General features: G+C 41.6%; 1 protein-coding gene across 2 annotated transcripts in view; it reads right to left on the reverse strand.

The window, feature by feature from the left end:
• Positions 1-5,781: 5,781 nt before the first annotated feature.
• RLF (RLF zinc finger) overlaps positions 5,782-15,253 on the reverse strand; it is a 79,952-nt gene continuing 70,480 nt past the window's right edge. For both annotated transcript variants that reach the window (XM_007979277.3, XM_007979278.3), the window contains one exon: positions 5,782-10,905. In XM_007979277.3, the coding sequence (XP_007977468.1) occupies positions 6,250-10,905 (4,656 nt within the window). In that variant the 3' untranslated portion in view covers positions 5,782-6,249. The remainder of the gene's footprint in view (positions 10,906-15,253) is intronic.

Here is a 15,253-nt window from a genome sequence, read left to right on the forward strand (position 1 = left end):
GCAACCTCTGCCTCCTGGGTTCAAGTGATTCTCCTGGCTCAGCCTCCTTAGTAGCTGGGATTACAGGCACGTGCCACCACGCCCGGCTAATTTTTTAATTTTTAGTAGAGATGGGGTTTCACCATGTTGATTAGGCTGGTCTCGAACTCCTGACCGCATGATCCACCTGCCTCGGCCTCCCACAGTGCTGGGATTACAGGCATGAACCACCATGCCTGGCCTTCAGTTCACCTTTAATAGTGGCATCCACCCACTCATCTGTCAGTCACTTCTACTCAGTAGTCGCATCATGCCCCATTAGGACTTACTGACTTATGCAATGCCTACTTTCAAGCCTTTGATAAATTCTTTTTTTTTTGAGACAGAGTCTCGCTCTGTTGCCCAAGCTGGAGTGCAGTGGTGCGATCTTGGCTCACTGCAACCTCTGCCTCCTGGGTTCAAACTATTCTCCTGCCTCAGCCTCTTGAGTGGCTGGGACTAGGCACGCGCCACACCTGGCTAATCTCTGCATTTTTAGTAGAAACGGGGTTTCACCATGTTGGCCAGGCTGGTCTCGAATTCCTGATCTCAGGTGACCCTCCTAAAATGCTGGGATTAGAGGCATGAGAAATAGCACCTAGTCAGCCTTTGACAAATTCTTACAGGTTTTTCATTGCCTTTCAAACAAAATCCAAAATCTGTAACATGGCTAACAGGGCACTAAAATGCCTGGTCCCTGCTTGCGTACCAAGTCTTCTCTTCCTCTGCCATTTGTTCTTTCAACTCCAGCTATAGTAGTCTTATCAATGTCACCAACACACCAAGCTGTTGAACCACAAAGCCTTGGCACATAATTGGATTACGATTACTCGCATTCTTTGCCTGGCTTCCCCCTCCTCCCCCAGGTTGGAGTTCAGTGCCTATTAACAGGTGCGATTATTGCACACTACAGCCTCTAACTCCTGGGCTCAAGTGATCCTCCCACCTCAGCCTCCCGAGTAGCTGACACTACAGGTTATTGCCTGGCTAACTTCTATTGATTCTTTAGGTTTCAGTTTAAACATTATCCTCAATGAAGCTTTTGCTGTCCTTTTTTGGTCCACTTCTCACAAGTCCCTCCATTCCCTGTTTAAAAATAAAAGCACTTTTACTTATTTGTACTGTTTTAATGTCTGTCTTCCCTATTGGATTTTTTTTTGAGGGTGGGAGGTTGGGGGGGTACAGGGTCTCACTCTGTTGCCCGCGCTGGAGTGCAGTGGCCTGATCTCGGCTCACTGCAACCTCTGCTTCCTGGATTCAAGCAGTTCTCGTGCCTCAGCCTCCCTAGTAGCTGGGATTACAGGCGCGCACGCCACCATGGCCCAGCTAATTTTTGTATTTTTACTAGAGACAGGGTTTCACCATGTTGACCAGGCTGGTCTCAAACTCCTGACTTCAAATATCCACCTGCCTCTACCTCCCAAAGTGCTGGGATTACAGACATGAGTCACCACACCCAGTCCCCTACTGGCTTCTTAAATCTCTATGATGCAGGGAAGAGTCTTGTTCAACACTTACCACCCAGGGGCTAGCAGATGGTATATGCTTTCTAAATATTTGGCTTCTTAACCATTTAGATAACTTTCCTATGCCTCTGGTCTTTTTTTTTTCAGGCTATACCTGCCAAATACATGTTGACAGATTTTTAAATCTCTTGCCTATCCTGGTTACCTTCCCCAGAGTGAATCAAACCTCCAAATGCAGTCTGTCACAGAAACCACTCCTGCAGGAGTAGACCAAGGTCAGAGAGGGATAGGCCAGTCTTTCTAGACACACTTCTACATAATAGGGTATAAAATCAGTAGTATAAAGCCAGGAGATATCACAGTTTACCTTGGGGTAGGAGGTGAGGAGGAGCAACGTTTCTGAGTTTTAGAAGTTTCTGGCCAGGTGCAGTGGTTCATGCCTGCAATTCCAGCACTTTGGGAGGCTGGGGTGGGAGAACTGCTTGGGCTCAGGAGTTCAAGATCAGCCTGGGCAACCTAATGAGATCTTGTCTCAAAAAATAGCAAAAACGAGTAAGTAAAAGTTTCTTTCAGAAAACTTGCCTTTTTTTGTAGTTTTCATGTTATTCACAGAAAAAAATATGCACCAGTTTCCCATCTCTATATTCAAAAATGAAGAAATGTCAACACCATGACTGTGGAGTTTGAGTTGAACAACCTGGCTTTCACCTACACTTCAAATTGTATTTCCCACTATTCACCTTCACAAACACTCACATTACAGAACTGTGGTATTTTTGGTACTTCAAATACCACCTGCAACTTTCCATCTGTTATTCCTTTATACTAAATGTCCCTCTCTGACATTCTTCCAGTCAGAAGAGATTGGAAACTGGGCTCCATCTCTATTTGTGCCAGCCAGGCAAGATGCTTCATCTCAAGTACTTTGTCAAATAAGGATAATAACAGCACCTACTTCATTGGATTATGAAAATTCAACAAGATAATTTTATGTAAAATGCGAAAAAGCATAACTACCCTGAATTCTCACAGTACTTCCCACTTCCAGGCCAGTGCTTCTAGAACTTTTCTGTGCCTAAGAATCACCTGGAGATCTTACTAACACACACATTTTGGTCCAGTAGGTCTAGAGTAGGGCCTGAAATTATGCATTTTTATTAATAATAATATCCTAGGTGACGCCCATACTGCTGGCCCACTACCACACTTTAAGTAACAATGTTTTGAGAAACTCCAGCCCTCCCTTCACCTTGTGAAAGCTTCTTGATGGCCCTGACAACTTTACTTTTTTTCCTCGTCTCCCATTGCACCTGGAATTATATCTTTTTAAATATGTGTACTTAAATATTTGGTGAATGACTATGTCTTAGGCAGTTCAGCTCAGTAGGCCATCTGGGACTGAGAAAGGATAGATTGAGCATGGAATACCCCGAGGAAGGCTAATAAAAAACTTCCTTCTCCACAGTTCCTTACCCTTTTTCATATATGGGCTCATGAAAATGGGAAAAACACTGAAGCAAGAGAATTCTGGGTAAAGGCAAGAATAGAAGCTTCTGGAAGTCTTCATTCCTACTCACCATTTGGAGGCACTCTTGAATTGAAAAAGCTTTGAAAACAAAGTCAGTGCTTTCAGGTCTGTGCCAGGGTTGGGACAAATTCCAGAGATATCAAGTTAAAATGATTACTACAAGCTAAAAAAAAAAAAATAACCCTTTGCCCTGTATTATCATATAGTCATTCATGCTGTTTAAACATAAAAGTCTTTTTTTTTTCTTTTTTTTGAAACGGAGTCTCGCTCAGTTGCCCAGACTGGAGTGCAATGGCAGGATCTCAGCTCACTGCAACTTCCACCTCCAGGGTCCAAGCGATTCTCCTGCCTCAGCCTCCTGAGTAGCTGGGATTACAGGCATCTGCCACCACACCTAGCTAATTTTTGTATTTTTAGTAGAGATGGGGTTTCTCCATGTTGGTCAGGCTGGTCTCAAACTCCTGACCTCAGGTGACCTACCCGCCTCGGCCTCCCAAAGTGCCAGGATTACAGGTGCGAGCCACCACACCCAGCCAAAAGTATTTAATACAGATCAAATGATGCAAGCTGCTCTAACTGGGATAGACAGTGATCTTAGGATCAATTACTTAGGGTTGTACTTGAACTATTTCATTTTTGAGACAGTCTCGCTCCATCACCCAGGCTAAAGTGCAGCGGTGTGATCTCGGCTCACTGCAACATCCACCTCACGGGTTCAAGCGATTCTCCTGCCTCAGCCTCCCGAGTAGCTGAGACTACAGGCGTGTGCCATCATGCCCAGCTAATTTTTTGTATTTTCAGTAGAGACGGGGTTTCACCGTGTTAGCCAGTTTGCTCTTGACCTCCTGACCTCATGATCTGCCCACCTCGGCCTCCCAAAGTGCTGGGATTACAGGTGTGAGCCACCACGCCCAGCCTAATTGGGCTCTTAAAATCTGGGTTTAGTTTCACTGTGAATGGCCTCACTTGGTCCTTCCAGGGGCTACAAGTTTTTTGTGGTTGAATGGATATAGTTCAGTCTTAGATAAATTAGTAGCTTTTTCTTATTCTGGGCTAACCATCTCTCTAGTATGAGGAATTTTTACTAGGCCTACAGGTGCTTCTCATGCTCAAATCACAAAAAGGGACCTTTCACCTATACACCCTCCCTTCGTAAGTGAGGAAATTCAAGTTGCTGAAGAATTAGCTGGATTCCAAAGAAACAATAGTGGTCTCAGTCTCTAAGATCCTCGTTTCTGCCACTTCTTTCAACAGTCTTACTCAGATCATTCCGATTTCTCAGAATCCTCTGTTACCTATTGGGAGCTGAGACAAGAAATGACTTGGTTATGGGGGTGCTTTAGACTCTGGGTGAGGTGACGGAATGAAATTCCTGAAGAGCTGACAAAACAAGAAAATAAGGTTTAAGGGTCAGAGAAAAGGTCTTGAAAATCTAACCACAATAGGCCAGGCACGGTGGCTCAAGCCTGTAATCCCAGCACTTTGGGAGGCCGAGGCGGGTGGATCACGAGGTCAGGAGTTCAAGACCAGCCTGGCCAAGATGGTGAAACCCTGTTTCTACTAAAAACACAAAAAATTAGCCAGGCGTGGTGGCACACACCTGTAATCCCAGCTACTCCGGAGGCTGAGGCAGAGAATTGCTTAAACCTGGAGGGGCGGAGGTCGCAGTGAGCCGAGATCGCGCCACTATACCCCAGCCTGGGCGACAGAGCAAGATTCAATTGCGGGAAAAAAAAAAAATTCTAACCACAAGGATGATAAAGAGATGTTAGTTGTCTGAGTCACTTCATATCTAGCTAATGAAAGTGGTTGAAAACTTCACAAGGAACAGGAAATAAAACTGTATTAAAAGGACATCCTACAGTCTAATAAAACTCAACACATCTAAAAGCCAAACTCACCTTGGTTTCCATTATCTTCCCAAATAATCAATCCTCCTTTGTATACCTACCTCAAATGGTTGCATCAGTACCAAATCTTTTCCTTGACTCTCCAAACCCCCAAAATCCTGTCTCCTTAAATATCTCAATTTCATCTATTCTGCCCTCTGCTGCATCAGTACATACACTCACCAAGCTTGCCTCAATTACTTCAGGTCTACTGTTTCCAATTTCAGCTCCTCAAATCAAGTGAGCACTCCACACTTCCAGTGATATATGCCTATAGACTCAAGTCCAAACTCCTTAGTGTTTCATGATTTAGTTCCTGCTGTCTCTTCAATGATGTCATTCTCTTGTTCCCTTTTTATTGCCAGCATATCAAATTATTTGTAGTTTCCTAGAAACATGCCCTCTGAATTTGCTATGTCCTTCATGTTCTGGTTGGCATATCCTCTCCTTTCTACTCGGCCAACATCTGGACATCCTCTGGGAGATATCTTCACTCCCACAGCTAATTACTCAATCTCAGAACCTTCTTCCACAAAAACAAAAATTTTAAGATAAAAAGAACCTTGTTCTGGGATGGGCGTGGTCGCTCACGCCTGTAATCCCAGCACTTTGGGAGACCGAGGTAGGAGAATAACTTGAAGCCAGGAGGGGGAGGTTGCAGCGAGCCGAGACTGCACTATTGCACTCCAGCTTGAGCAACAAGAGTGAAACTCCGTCTTAAAAAAACAAACAAACAAACAAACAAAAAACCCTTGTTCTGAATGATTTAGTTAATAATAAAAAAATTACTGGGGTAAAATGTGAGTGGCATATTTCAGAAAATATAAGTGCAATTTCAGTTTACATGTGGCATGAAAACTCATTATGAGTAAACAACAAATGGGTGAAAAATTGTAATTTATTGAAACTCAACTCAAAAAATATAAGATGCTGTAGTGTACAATATATTACACAAAGCACCCTCAGGTGCACATTCAAGTCAAGTAAGAACTCCATATCCCTTTCCCTAACCCTCCCACCCTGGGACCTTAGTATTTGTTCCATATACAATCATGCACACTTAATTTGAAAAAGGAAGCCCCAGTATATTTTGATGTATTAATTAGCACCAAACAAGAGTACAGTTCCTTTTTTTTTTTTTAATAAACAAAAAAACCCAATCATTAAACCAACCAGAGAGCTAATGGATTCAGCCAATACTGCTGACATAGATATTATACATTCATGTAAATACACAGCCTATTCTACCTAAACAACGGTGTGGCTGCTTCTCAGCCTTTGTTCGAGTTGGCAAATGTCCCCATGTTGCAGTGTTGGAGCCAGTCTGTTACAAAAACAAAACTGCTACTTATGAACTTCCTACACAAAGCTCATCTGTCTTTTTTGTTGGAAATAAGTCTAAAATTGGTGTGGAAAACTTAGATCTTTCAAGAACCACCACTGGGCGAAGATAATGAAGCTGTTTTAAGGCAAGTTCTCCACAGTCTGTTAATGCTTTGTCCAATACGACCCTCAGGTTTTCCAAGGAAGGAACTGTTGTTGTTTCAGCTACTATTAAAGGTGGGATTGCAGTCAGGTTCTCATGAATTGTAGAGTCACTGGAAGAATGAGGTATGTCAACTTCAGGTTCATTGTCATTCACCATATTATTTGCCACAACGTTCCCTGTTAAATCATTACTGGGCTGTGAAGAATTACTTAATGTTAAGTGCTCTGAAGGCTCCCAATCATCAAAATCATCTTCTTTCTCTTCACTTTCCTGAATAAATTTCAGAAACGAAGATTCAAATCCCATAGGTTTGTAGGTCTTCAAATCAAATGACCGGGGCTGTGAAGGTTTTCTAAAATTCTCTTTTGGGACGTGGGTTGGATTTTTTACAGTGTTTTCTTGCCCTGAACCATGCTGCCTAGTTTCTGATTCTTTGATCCTTGGTAAAGGCAGCTGGAAACTTGTGAAATAAGTCCCACTTTCAGTCCCATTGGGATTAGGTATGGAATTTTCTATTTTACAAGGAGGAGGAGGCTGAACTATATTACACTGTTCCAGGGAAGTGGTTTCTGAACTATGGTTACATTTCAAAGTTCCCCTGTAAAGCAGAGTATCTGCATCAAATACTGAGCTGCTTTCTATGCACCCTTTCTGACCTCCATCCCTTTCACTTGAATGACAGGAATCAGTGTTCTGGATGGGTGCACTACTGTCACCCGGGGAATGGCTGTGTTCTGTGTGCTCTGATTCACAGCTTCTATTTTCTTCTTTCTTTATACAGGCATCTGCTTCAGAAGGGGGTTCCTCCTTAATTTTGGTACCGTACTTAACGCAAACAACAAGGTTCTCCATCTGTTGTTCTAAATAGGCACTACTCATCTGATGAGTGCGTTTGTAATGCCTCACAATGCTGCTCTCCAACTTCACCACAGATAAGCATCCTTGAACCATGCAGGGGTACTGTGTGTGCTCAGAGTGCTCCACACACATATGGAGGGCCTCAGCTCTGGTTTTAAAACTTATTGGGGCTTTCTTTTCTTTGATTAAGCCACATTTTTTAGTTTTAGCATTAAATGATCTCCTGGTGGTCTGATATTCATGCCCCTGAGTGTCAGCTGTTTGACATACCTTTTCACTCCTTAGTAGTCTCTCATTTGCTACTTTCTGACTTCTAAACAAATCATCATAATAATCTTTATGTCGGTAATATACATGTTGTGAGTAATTACTGCGATGGGTGAAAATCTGGCCACAGCCATTAAGATCACAATGAATTTCATAATCTGAATGTATTTCCCCTTCAATATTATGCTGTTCCATCAAGTGGTGCTTCAACTTGTTGAATGTATAAAAAACAGCAGGGCACTGAGGCTGGTTACAAGAAAATCTTGCTGCAGATTCAGCTTCAGAAAGTACTTTAGGCTCTTCAGTATGGTCTAGGTTATGAGAGTCACTACAGTGCTTAGCAAGAGCTTTGGAACACAGGAAGCGTTTATTACATTCCTTATATTTGCAAGCAAATATCTTTTTACATTTGACAAGTTCCCTTTTGGTTCTTGCTTTGTCTTTCTCTAAACATAACTGTTCTTTGTTGTACTGATGTACAGTTCTGTAATGGCGAATTAAGCCTTTTAGATTGGTGAATGAGGAGTTGCAAGTTTTATGGATACAATGGAATGGTTTGTGGTATTTATTCAAAATATAACACAGATTTCCTTTAGCAACAGTTCGCCTGCTACCTCTGCCCTCTCTTCCTTCTTGTTCTTCTCTATGGCTGCCTATTGGTGATGAAATGTCAGATGTTTTACTTTCTGTTTCTTCACAAGATGATTCCAAATCTGTTTCAGAACTGCATTCATCTTTCTTAGGATGACAGTGTGGTTTCTCAGAGTTACTGTTGGGATCACCTCCAAGTTCTGCAGAACAATCACCTTTCAACCTATCTACTGAACATGGGCCTTCATGATCACACTTTTCATTATCTAATAGTTTGTGAGTTGCTCTGTCACTGCCAATTTGATGTTTATTTTTATAATGAATCCTAAGGTGTGTTTTTCTTGTAAATGACCTTTGGCAAATATGACATTGAAATGGGGAATACCGATGTTGGAACATGGTTAACTGAAGGACTTTTTCTTTTGAATAATTATGCTTTTTAAGATAATGCATTAACAGAGCCTCTCTGGTCACAAATTCGTATTTGCATCCTTGAAGCTCACAGAAAAACGGCTTAGCCGCCAACTGTGCAAGGTACTGACTTGGCATATTTTCATCTTGAGTCTGAAAATTAAGGTCTGAGATAGATGAAACTGATTGAAGAGACTTAGCACCACTGGATGGGTACGCCTGCAATGACCCTGAGAAAGAGCCATGTGTTATTGAGTTTTTCAAGCTTAAATGTTTCAAGCGTAACAGAAGTTCCAACATGGTATCCTCTGTACAGGGCCTTTTAGAAGCACAAATGGAGGATTCTGAGGAATAACCTTGATGTTCTCGTTTACATTTAATGTGAATATTGTGATCTAGACCTTCATCTGGGGAGTCACTGTTTGTATCTGAGCTGGGTTTAGGTTCTGCATCCAACTTTTCTGTTGTCTGATTATGTTCATTACCCAAAGAGGGAAACAGATCTTTCGTCTTTATCTTTTTGGGCTTGAAATGGTATGGATGAACCTTCCGTAAATGTTTCTGCATTCCTCTTGCATTTTTGTATGTGGAACCACAGCCATCAAAACCACAGGTAAACTTAGTCCCGTCAAAACAAACTGCCATACTGGAACATTTTTCTTTTAAACTGGAGGGCCCAAAGACTTTCTCATTAGATAACAATATATCCTGCATGGTTTCAGAGTGATCTAGTGTGTCAATTAACTCTTCATTCATTGAAGCTGAAGAGCTATGACTTAACTGATCACTAGAATTACTGTCACTGTTTTCTTTCAGGTTTTCTGCAGTTTCTGTATCTATTTGAGAATTAGCTGATTCTGCACAGAAAAGATCTTCAGGTAAATGTGATTTATCAGTTTGGTTAAGTAGATGGGGCTGATTAACACAATCTTGCTTTTCACCTGTTGCAGACTCCTCAAGTTTCACTGATTTCTTTATTTCACCATTTGAATTTTCAACATTATGCATTGAGAGGTGATTCTGGTATTCAATTTTGGAGTAATAGAACTTTTTACAGCCAAGAAAGTTGCATGTGTAAGATGCATCCCTAAAGTGTTGTGCTTCATGGTGGTAAAGCTGTCCCAAGTCACTGAAAACAATATTACAGCCATTTAATTCACACTTATAACGCAGATCATCATGCTTTTGTTTATGGTTAAGTAGTTCATTTACTGATCCAAACCTAGCATAGCAATCTATAGATACACACATATAAGGCTGAGGCCCACAATGTACTTGTTCATGCTCCCGAAGGTGAAAAGCAGACATAAAATGTCGTCGACAGTAAGTACACTTCTCTCTTCTATTTTTCATATCCAAGTAGTGCTTGGCATTTTCATCATTATTTTGGTGTTCAGCTTTAAGATGCACACTTAAGTATTTAAATTGCTTAAACACACGGGAACAGTCTGTACCAGGACATGGATACAAATCTCTGTCTTGCAGGTGGCAATCTTCTAATTTGCTGAATGTGACATATTCATGAGACTCTCCTTTGGCTTGTTCATTCAATGAATGGTTTTGCTCTGGGATTGCAGAGGGGCTCTTGGGACAAATACCCTTTTGAGAGCCTTTCAACAGTAATTTCTTTTTAGAGCGGTCCCTTCTGCTTGGTGGCATTTTAACATGCTCCATCACATGAGGAACAAACATTTCTTTTCTCTTAAATTTTTTAATACAAACTGGACAGGTGTAAATTCCATCTTCCATATGCATCTTAGAATGATGAAGAATTCTAGCCTCTATACATTCCCGCTTACATAACAAACAGAAAAACTTATACTGAAGCCACCTCTGATATCTTTCAGAAGAGCCAATGGGTTTTTTGTCTCTTTTCTCCTTATGCTGATCTGTCAAATCTCTTCTTCTATATTGTTTATCTTCTTTACCCTCATCATAGTCACTGAGAAATGACTCTAAAACATCTGTGTCATTAATGGACATTTCATAGCCACTTAAGTCATCATCAGAATCTGAGGCTTCTTGTCCTAAAAGTTGGTGGCAGTGTCGTTTTAAAGTTTTCCAGTCCCAAAACTCAGGATCAAAAGGCCAGTGGGCTTTTAAAGCTAGTAAGAGCTCACATCGAAGAGAATTTGGAACCGGTGCATTTTCTTCATCAAATTTTTGATCTGGTTGCAAATACAGTTCTTCTAACATATTAAATCCATCCAAACTGGGTTCAATTAAGAATTCTGTAAGCTGACAGGCTCGTCTAACTTCTAAATCTTCTGGTAAAAGACAGGCAATTGTTTTACAAACTGATGCCTTCATTTCCTCATCTTCACTTGATCTGAGTTGAAGAGCTCTGACACACAGTAAAATTGACACCCCAAGACCAGCATCTTGTGCCTGTAAGTAAAACAGGATAAAAAATTTTTTTTTTTTTGCATACAGAAAGAGTATATAACGTTCACTGATATGGAATTTTAGGTTGTAAAAACTTTTATTAGAGTTCCTAAATTTTATCTTAAATCTTTCTTCATGAAAGACATTTAGATATTTCTTGTCTCAACATGCAAAGAACTGAATTAGATGCTACAACTATGAACAATGTACATTTACTAGGCACTGTGTATTAAAGCAGTTCCTTACTTTCAAGGAATTTATCTGTACCCCGAATGCATAAGCAATAAATGCATGTGAATCCAAAGAAATTCAGGATAAGTAAGGTCACTGGAGGATTCAAAATAGAATGATGTTGAGTAGAGGGGCAGTGTTTAAAAAGGCAGCAACAGGAAACACAGGTATAGATGTGAATCTAAGATTAAATTCAATTTAAGAAATTCTCTGTGGCCAGGCGCGGTGGCTCATGCCTATAACCCCAGCACTTTGGGAGGCTGAGGCAGGCATTATCACCTGAGTTCAGGAGTTCGAGACCAGCCTGACCAACATGGAGAAACCCCGTCTCTGCAAAAAGTACAAAATTAGCCAGGTGTGGTGGTGCATGCCTGTAATCCCAGCGACTCGGGAGGCTGAGGTTCAAAGAATCCGGGAGGTGGAGGTTGCAATGCACCGAGATCACGCCATTGCACTCCAGCCTGGGCAACAAGAGCGAAACTCTGTCTCCAAAAAAAAAAAAAAAAAAAAAAAAAAAGCCGGGCACGGTCGCTTAAGCCTGTAATCCCAGCACTTTGGGAGGCCAAGACGGGCAGATCACGAGGTCAGGAGATCGAGACCATCCTAGCTAACATGGTGAAACCCCGTCTCTACTAAAAAATACAAAAAACTAGCCAGGCGAGGTGGCAGGCGCCTGTAGTCCCAGCTACTCGGGAGGCTGAGGCAGGAGAATGGCGTAAACCCAGGAGGCAGAGCTTGCAGTGAGCTGAGATCCGGCCACTGCACTCCAGCCTGGGCGACAGAGCGAGACTCAGTCTCGAAAAAAAAAAAAAAAATTATCTGTATCATGAACACTTGGATTTTTCAAAACTTCAAAGATAAAATAAATGATCCTCTCCATTTCCTCCTGAAAGAATTTAGTAATTTATAGTCACCATCACAGGTGTACTGAATCTCAGCTTTCCAGGGAGAAAAGAGAAATCAGAAAATCTTGCTACAGCAGCAGGTTCTCAGAAACTAGTTTAAAATTAGGACGACCTGGTCATATGTGATAAAAGCTTGGTACATACAAGATAACTCTATCTGAGAGGCTGAAATGCGAAAATGACATGAAAAAAGAAAAGCAAGATATGTCTGAGTGGCTTAAAACGCACTGCTAAGAGCAGAGACTTTAGAATCAGACTTTGACTGCCTTTGAACCCCAGCTTCACAACAAGTGACAGGTTCTCAACCTCTAAACTTCAGTTTCCTTATTGGTAAAATGATAACAGTAATGGTAATACCAGATTTTCCTCCTTCTAAGGTTATAAAGATGAAATAGTAACGCTAGCACATTGTAACTGTTCAACAGAATACGATGTAAAATAACGGAGTAAATTCCACTGTTTAAATCAGTGAACAATTTGCCAGGCATTTAATTCTGTGTTGGGCATCATTCATTCTAAATGCTGGGAACACAAAGAAATCACCGTCATTGATTTACAGAACCCCTACTACAACCTAGGCACTTATTTGAAATAAACTTTTTTGCACATATCCTCATTTTATAGACAAAAAATCCCCAACACTCAGAAGGTTAAGTTGCCCAGTGTCATCAACTAGTAAGCAGACGAGCAAGGACTTAAAAGCATTTAGGCCAGGCATGGTGGTTCACACCTGTAATCCCAGCACTTTGGGAGACCGAGCTAGGCACATCACTTGAGGCATGGAGTTTTAAGACCACCATGGCCAACATGGCAAAACCCCATCTCTAATAAAAATACAAAAAATTAGCCACGCATGGTGATGCAGGCCCAAAGTCCCAGCTACTTGGGAGGCTGAGGCATTGAGAATCCCTTGAGCCTGGGAAGCGGAAGTTGCAGTGAACCAAGATCATGCCACTGCACGCCAGCCTGGGCAATAGAGTGAGACTTTGTCTCCAAATAAAACAAAAAAATAAAATAATAAAATAAATAAAATAAAAATTTGGCCTGAAGAGTAGAAGAGATGTGGACTGGTAGGTGGAAAGGGAGTTAGTGAGTGTAGAAGCCCTTGCAAACCGAGACTCCAACATTTTTTTCCTTTAAAACTAGTCAAGTGTAATAGTGAAAAGGGGAGAAAGAGTAGAACAGAGTTCAGTCTGTAACTGACTGTGAACAATCAATTGAGATAACTCTCTACCTTTCAGATGAGCTGAGACTAGCTTTTTTGAAAGAGAGGCATTACTTAGCCTGTATCAGCTAGGATCTGGTTCTGTTACGAATGGCAGACATCCCACAACAGTAGTGGCCGAAAGAATATAGAAGTTTCTCCCTCTCATTTGGAATGTAGTCCAAGTCAACAGGCCATGTTGCTTCAGTGGCTCCACAGGACTAGACCATGGGTCTCTTATTAGGATGATGTGATATAAGTTTATCATTTGTAAGTAAGAGCAGAGAGGACTTGGGGAAAGTCAGCCAAATTTTAAAATAATTCAGTTTCTCCACAAGTTATTCACTCCTTTTGGAAGACTGTGAGGTGGACAGCAAAGAATGGTCATTCTTTCTTCAACAGCCTAATCTGGTTGGGATGGTAACATTTGAAAAATCACTAACAACACTTTTCAAAGAAAAGTAACCATAGGCCGGGCGCGGTGGCTCAAGCCTGTAATCCCAGCACTTTGGGAGGCCGAGACGGGCGGATCACGAGGTCAGGAGATCGAGACCATCCTGGCTAACACGGTGAAACCCCGTCTCCACTAAAAAATACAAAAAACTAGCCGGGCGAGGTGGCGGGCGCCTGTAGTCCCAGCTACTCGGGAGGCTGAGGCAGGAGAATGGCGGGAACCAGGGAGGCGGAGCTTGCAGTGAGCTGAGAACCGGCCACAGCACTCCAGCCTGGGCGACAGAGCGAGACTCCGTCTCAAAAAAAAAAAAAAAAAAAAAAAAGAAAAGTAACCAGAAATACCATTATATATTCTGAACAGATAGGCCAAAAAGTTACTAAAAGGAGTAGTGAATAAATTTGAATCAAGATATGGAATGTGGAGCTGAATTTTGAAGAAATTGGTGGGTCTTAAACTAGGAAGGTGAGGGATCAAGAGTGACTTGGCATATTGATGAAAGCGCACATAGGATGTAGCCAAGTCATTTAACCTTTGCTTCTTTTTTTTTTTTTTTTTTTTTTTTTTTTTTGAGACAGAGTCTCACTCTGTCGCCCAGGCTGCAGTGCAATGGTGTGATCTCGGCTCATTGCAACTTCTGCCTCCCAGGTTCAAGCGGACAGGTGTGGCAGCTTACACCTATAATCCCAGCACTTTGGAAGGCTGAGGTGGGAGAATTGCTTGAGGCCAGGAGCTGAGAATCAGTCTGGGCAACAAAGCAAGACCCTGTATCTACTACCCCTGCTCCCCACCAAAAAAGAAAAAAACTACACGCCTGTAGTCTCAGCTACTCTGGAGGCTGAGAAGGGAGAACTGCTTGAGTCAAGGAGTTTGAGGTTGTAATGAGCTATGATCACACCACTGCACTACGCCTGGGTGACAGAGTGAGACCTGTCTTAACCAAAAACTGAAAACTAAAGTCAGAGATGGAGGATGTCAGGTTTCAAGCACCAACTTGTTGCACCCTTGATGCTTGAAAATAGACGCAAAGACTGAGTGTAGCTTTCTAGGACCTGAGAACAGACCCTGACTGGCAGCCAGCCAGAAAACAGAAACCTTAGTCCTACAATCACAGGAACTGAAATCTGTCAATGATAAGAACAAGCTTTGAAGTGGATTTTCCACAGAGCTTCTGATAAGAACTTAGCCTAGCCAACTACATTTTAGCCAATGTGATAGTCTTAGAAGAGAATCCTGCCACATTGTGCTGGATTTCTGATTTATAAAACTGAACTAATAAAAATGGACATTGTTTTAATATTCATTTTTCTGATGTTATTCAACAATAGAAAATTAGTACCTTTATTAAAGATTTAAACAAAACAAAATGTTCTAATGGCCAATTATGAAGTAATTGTTTAAACGGGCAAGTTCTACAGTTACCTTGAAATGTTCTTTTTTTTTTTTTTTAAAGACCAAGTCTCACTCTGTTGCCTAGGCTAGAGTGCAGTGGTGCAATCTTAGCTCACCACAACCTCCGCCTTCCCCGTTCAAGCGATTCTCCTGCCTCAGCCTCCAAAG

Source organism: Chlorocebus sabaeus, chromosome 20 (genome assembly GCF_047675955.1).
Source record: "Chlorocebus sabaeus isolate Y175 chromosome 20, mChlSab1.0.hap1, whole genome shotgun sequence".
NCBI lineage: Eukaryota > Metazoa > Chordata > Mammalia > Primates > Cercopithecidae > Chlorocebus > Chlorocebus sabaeus.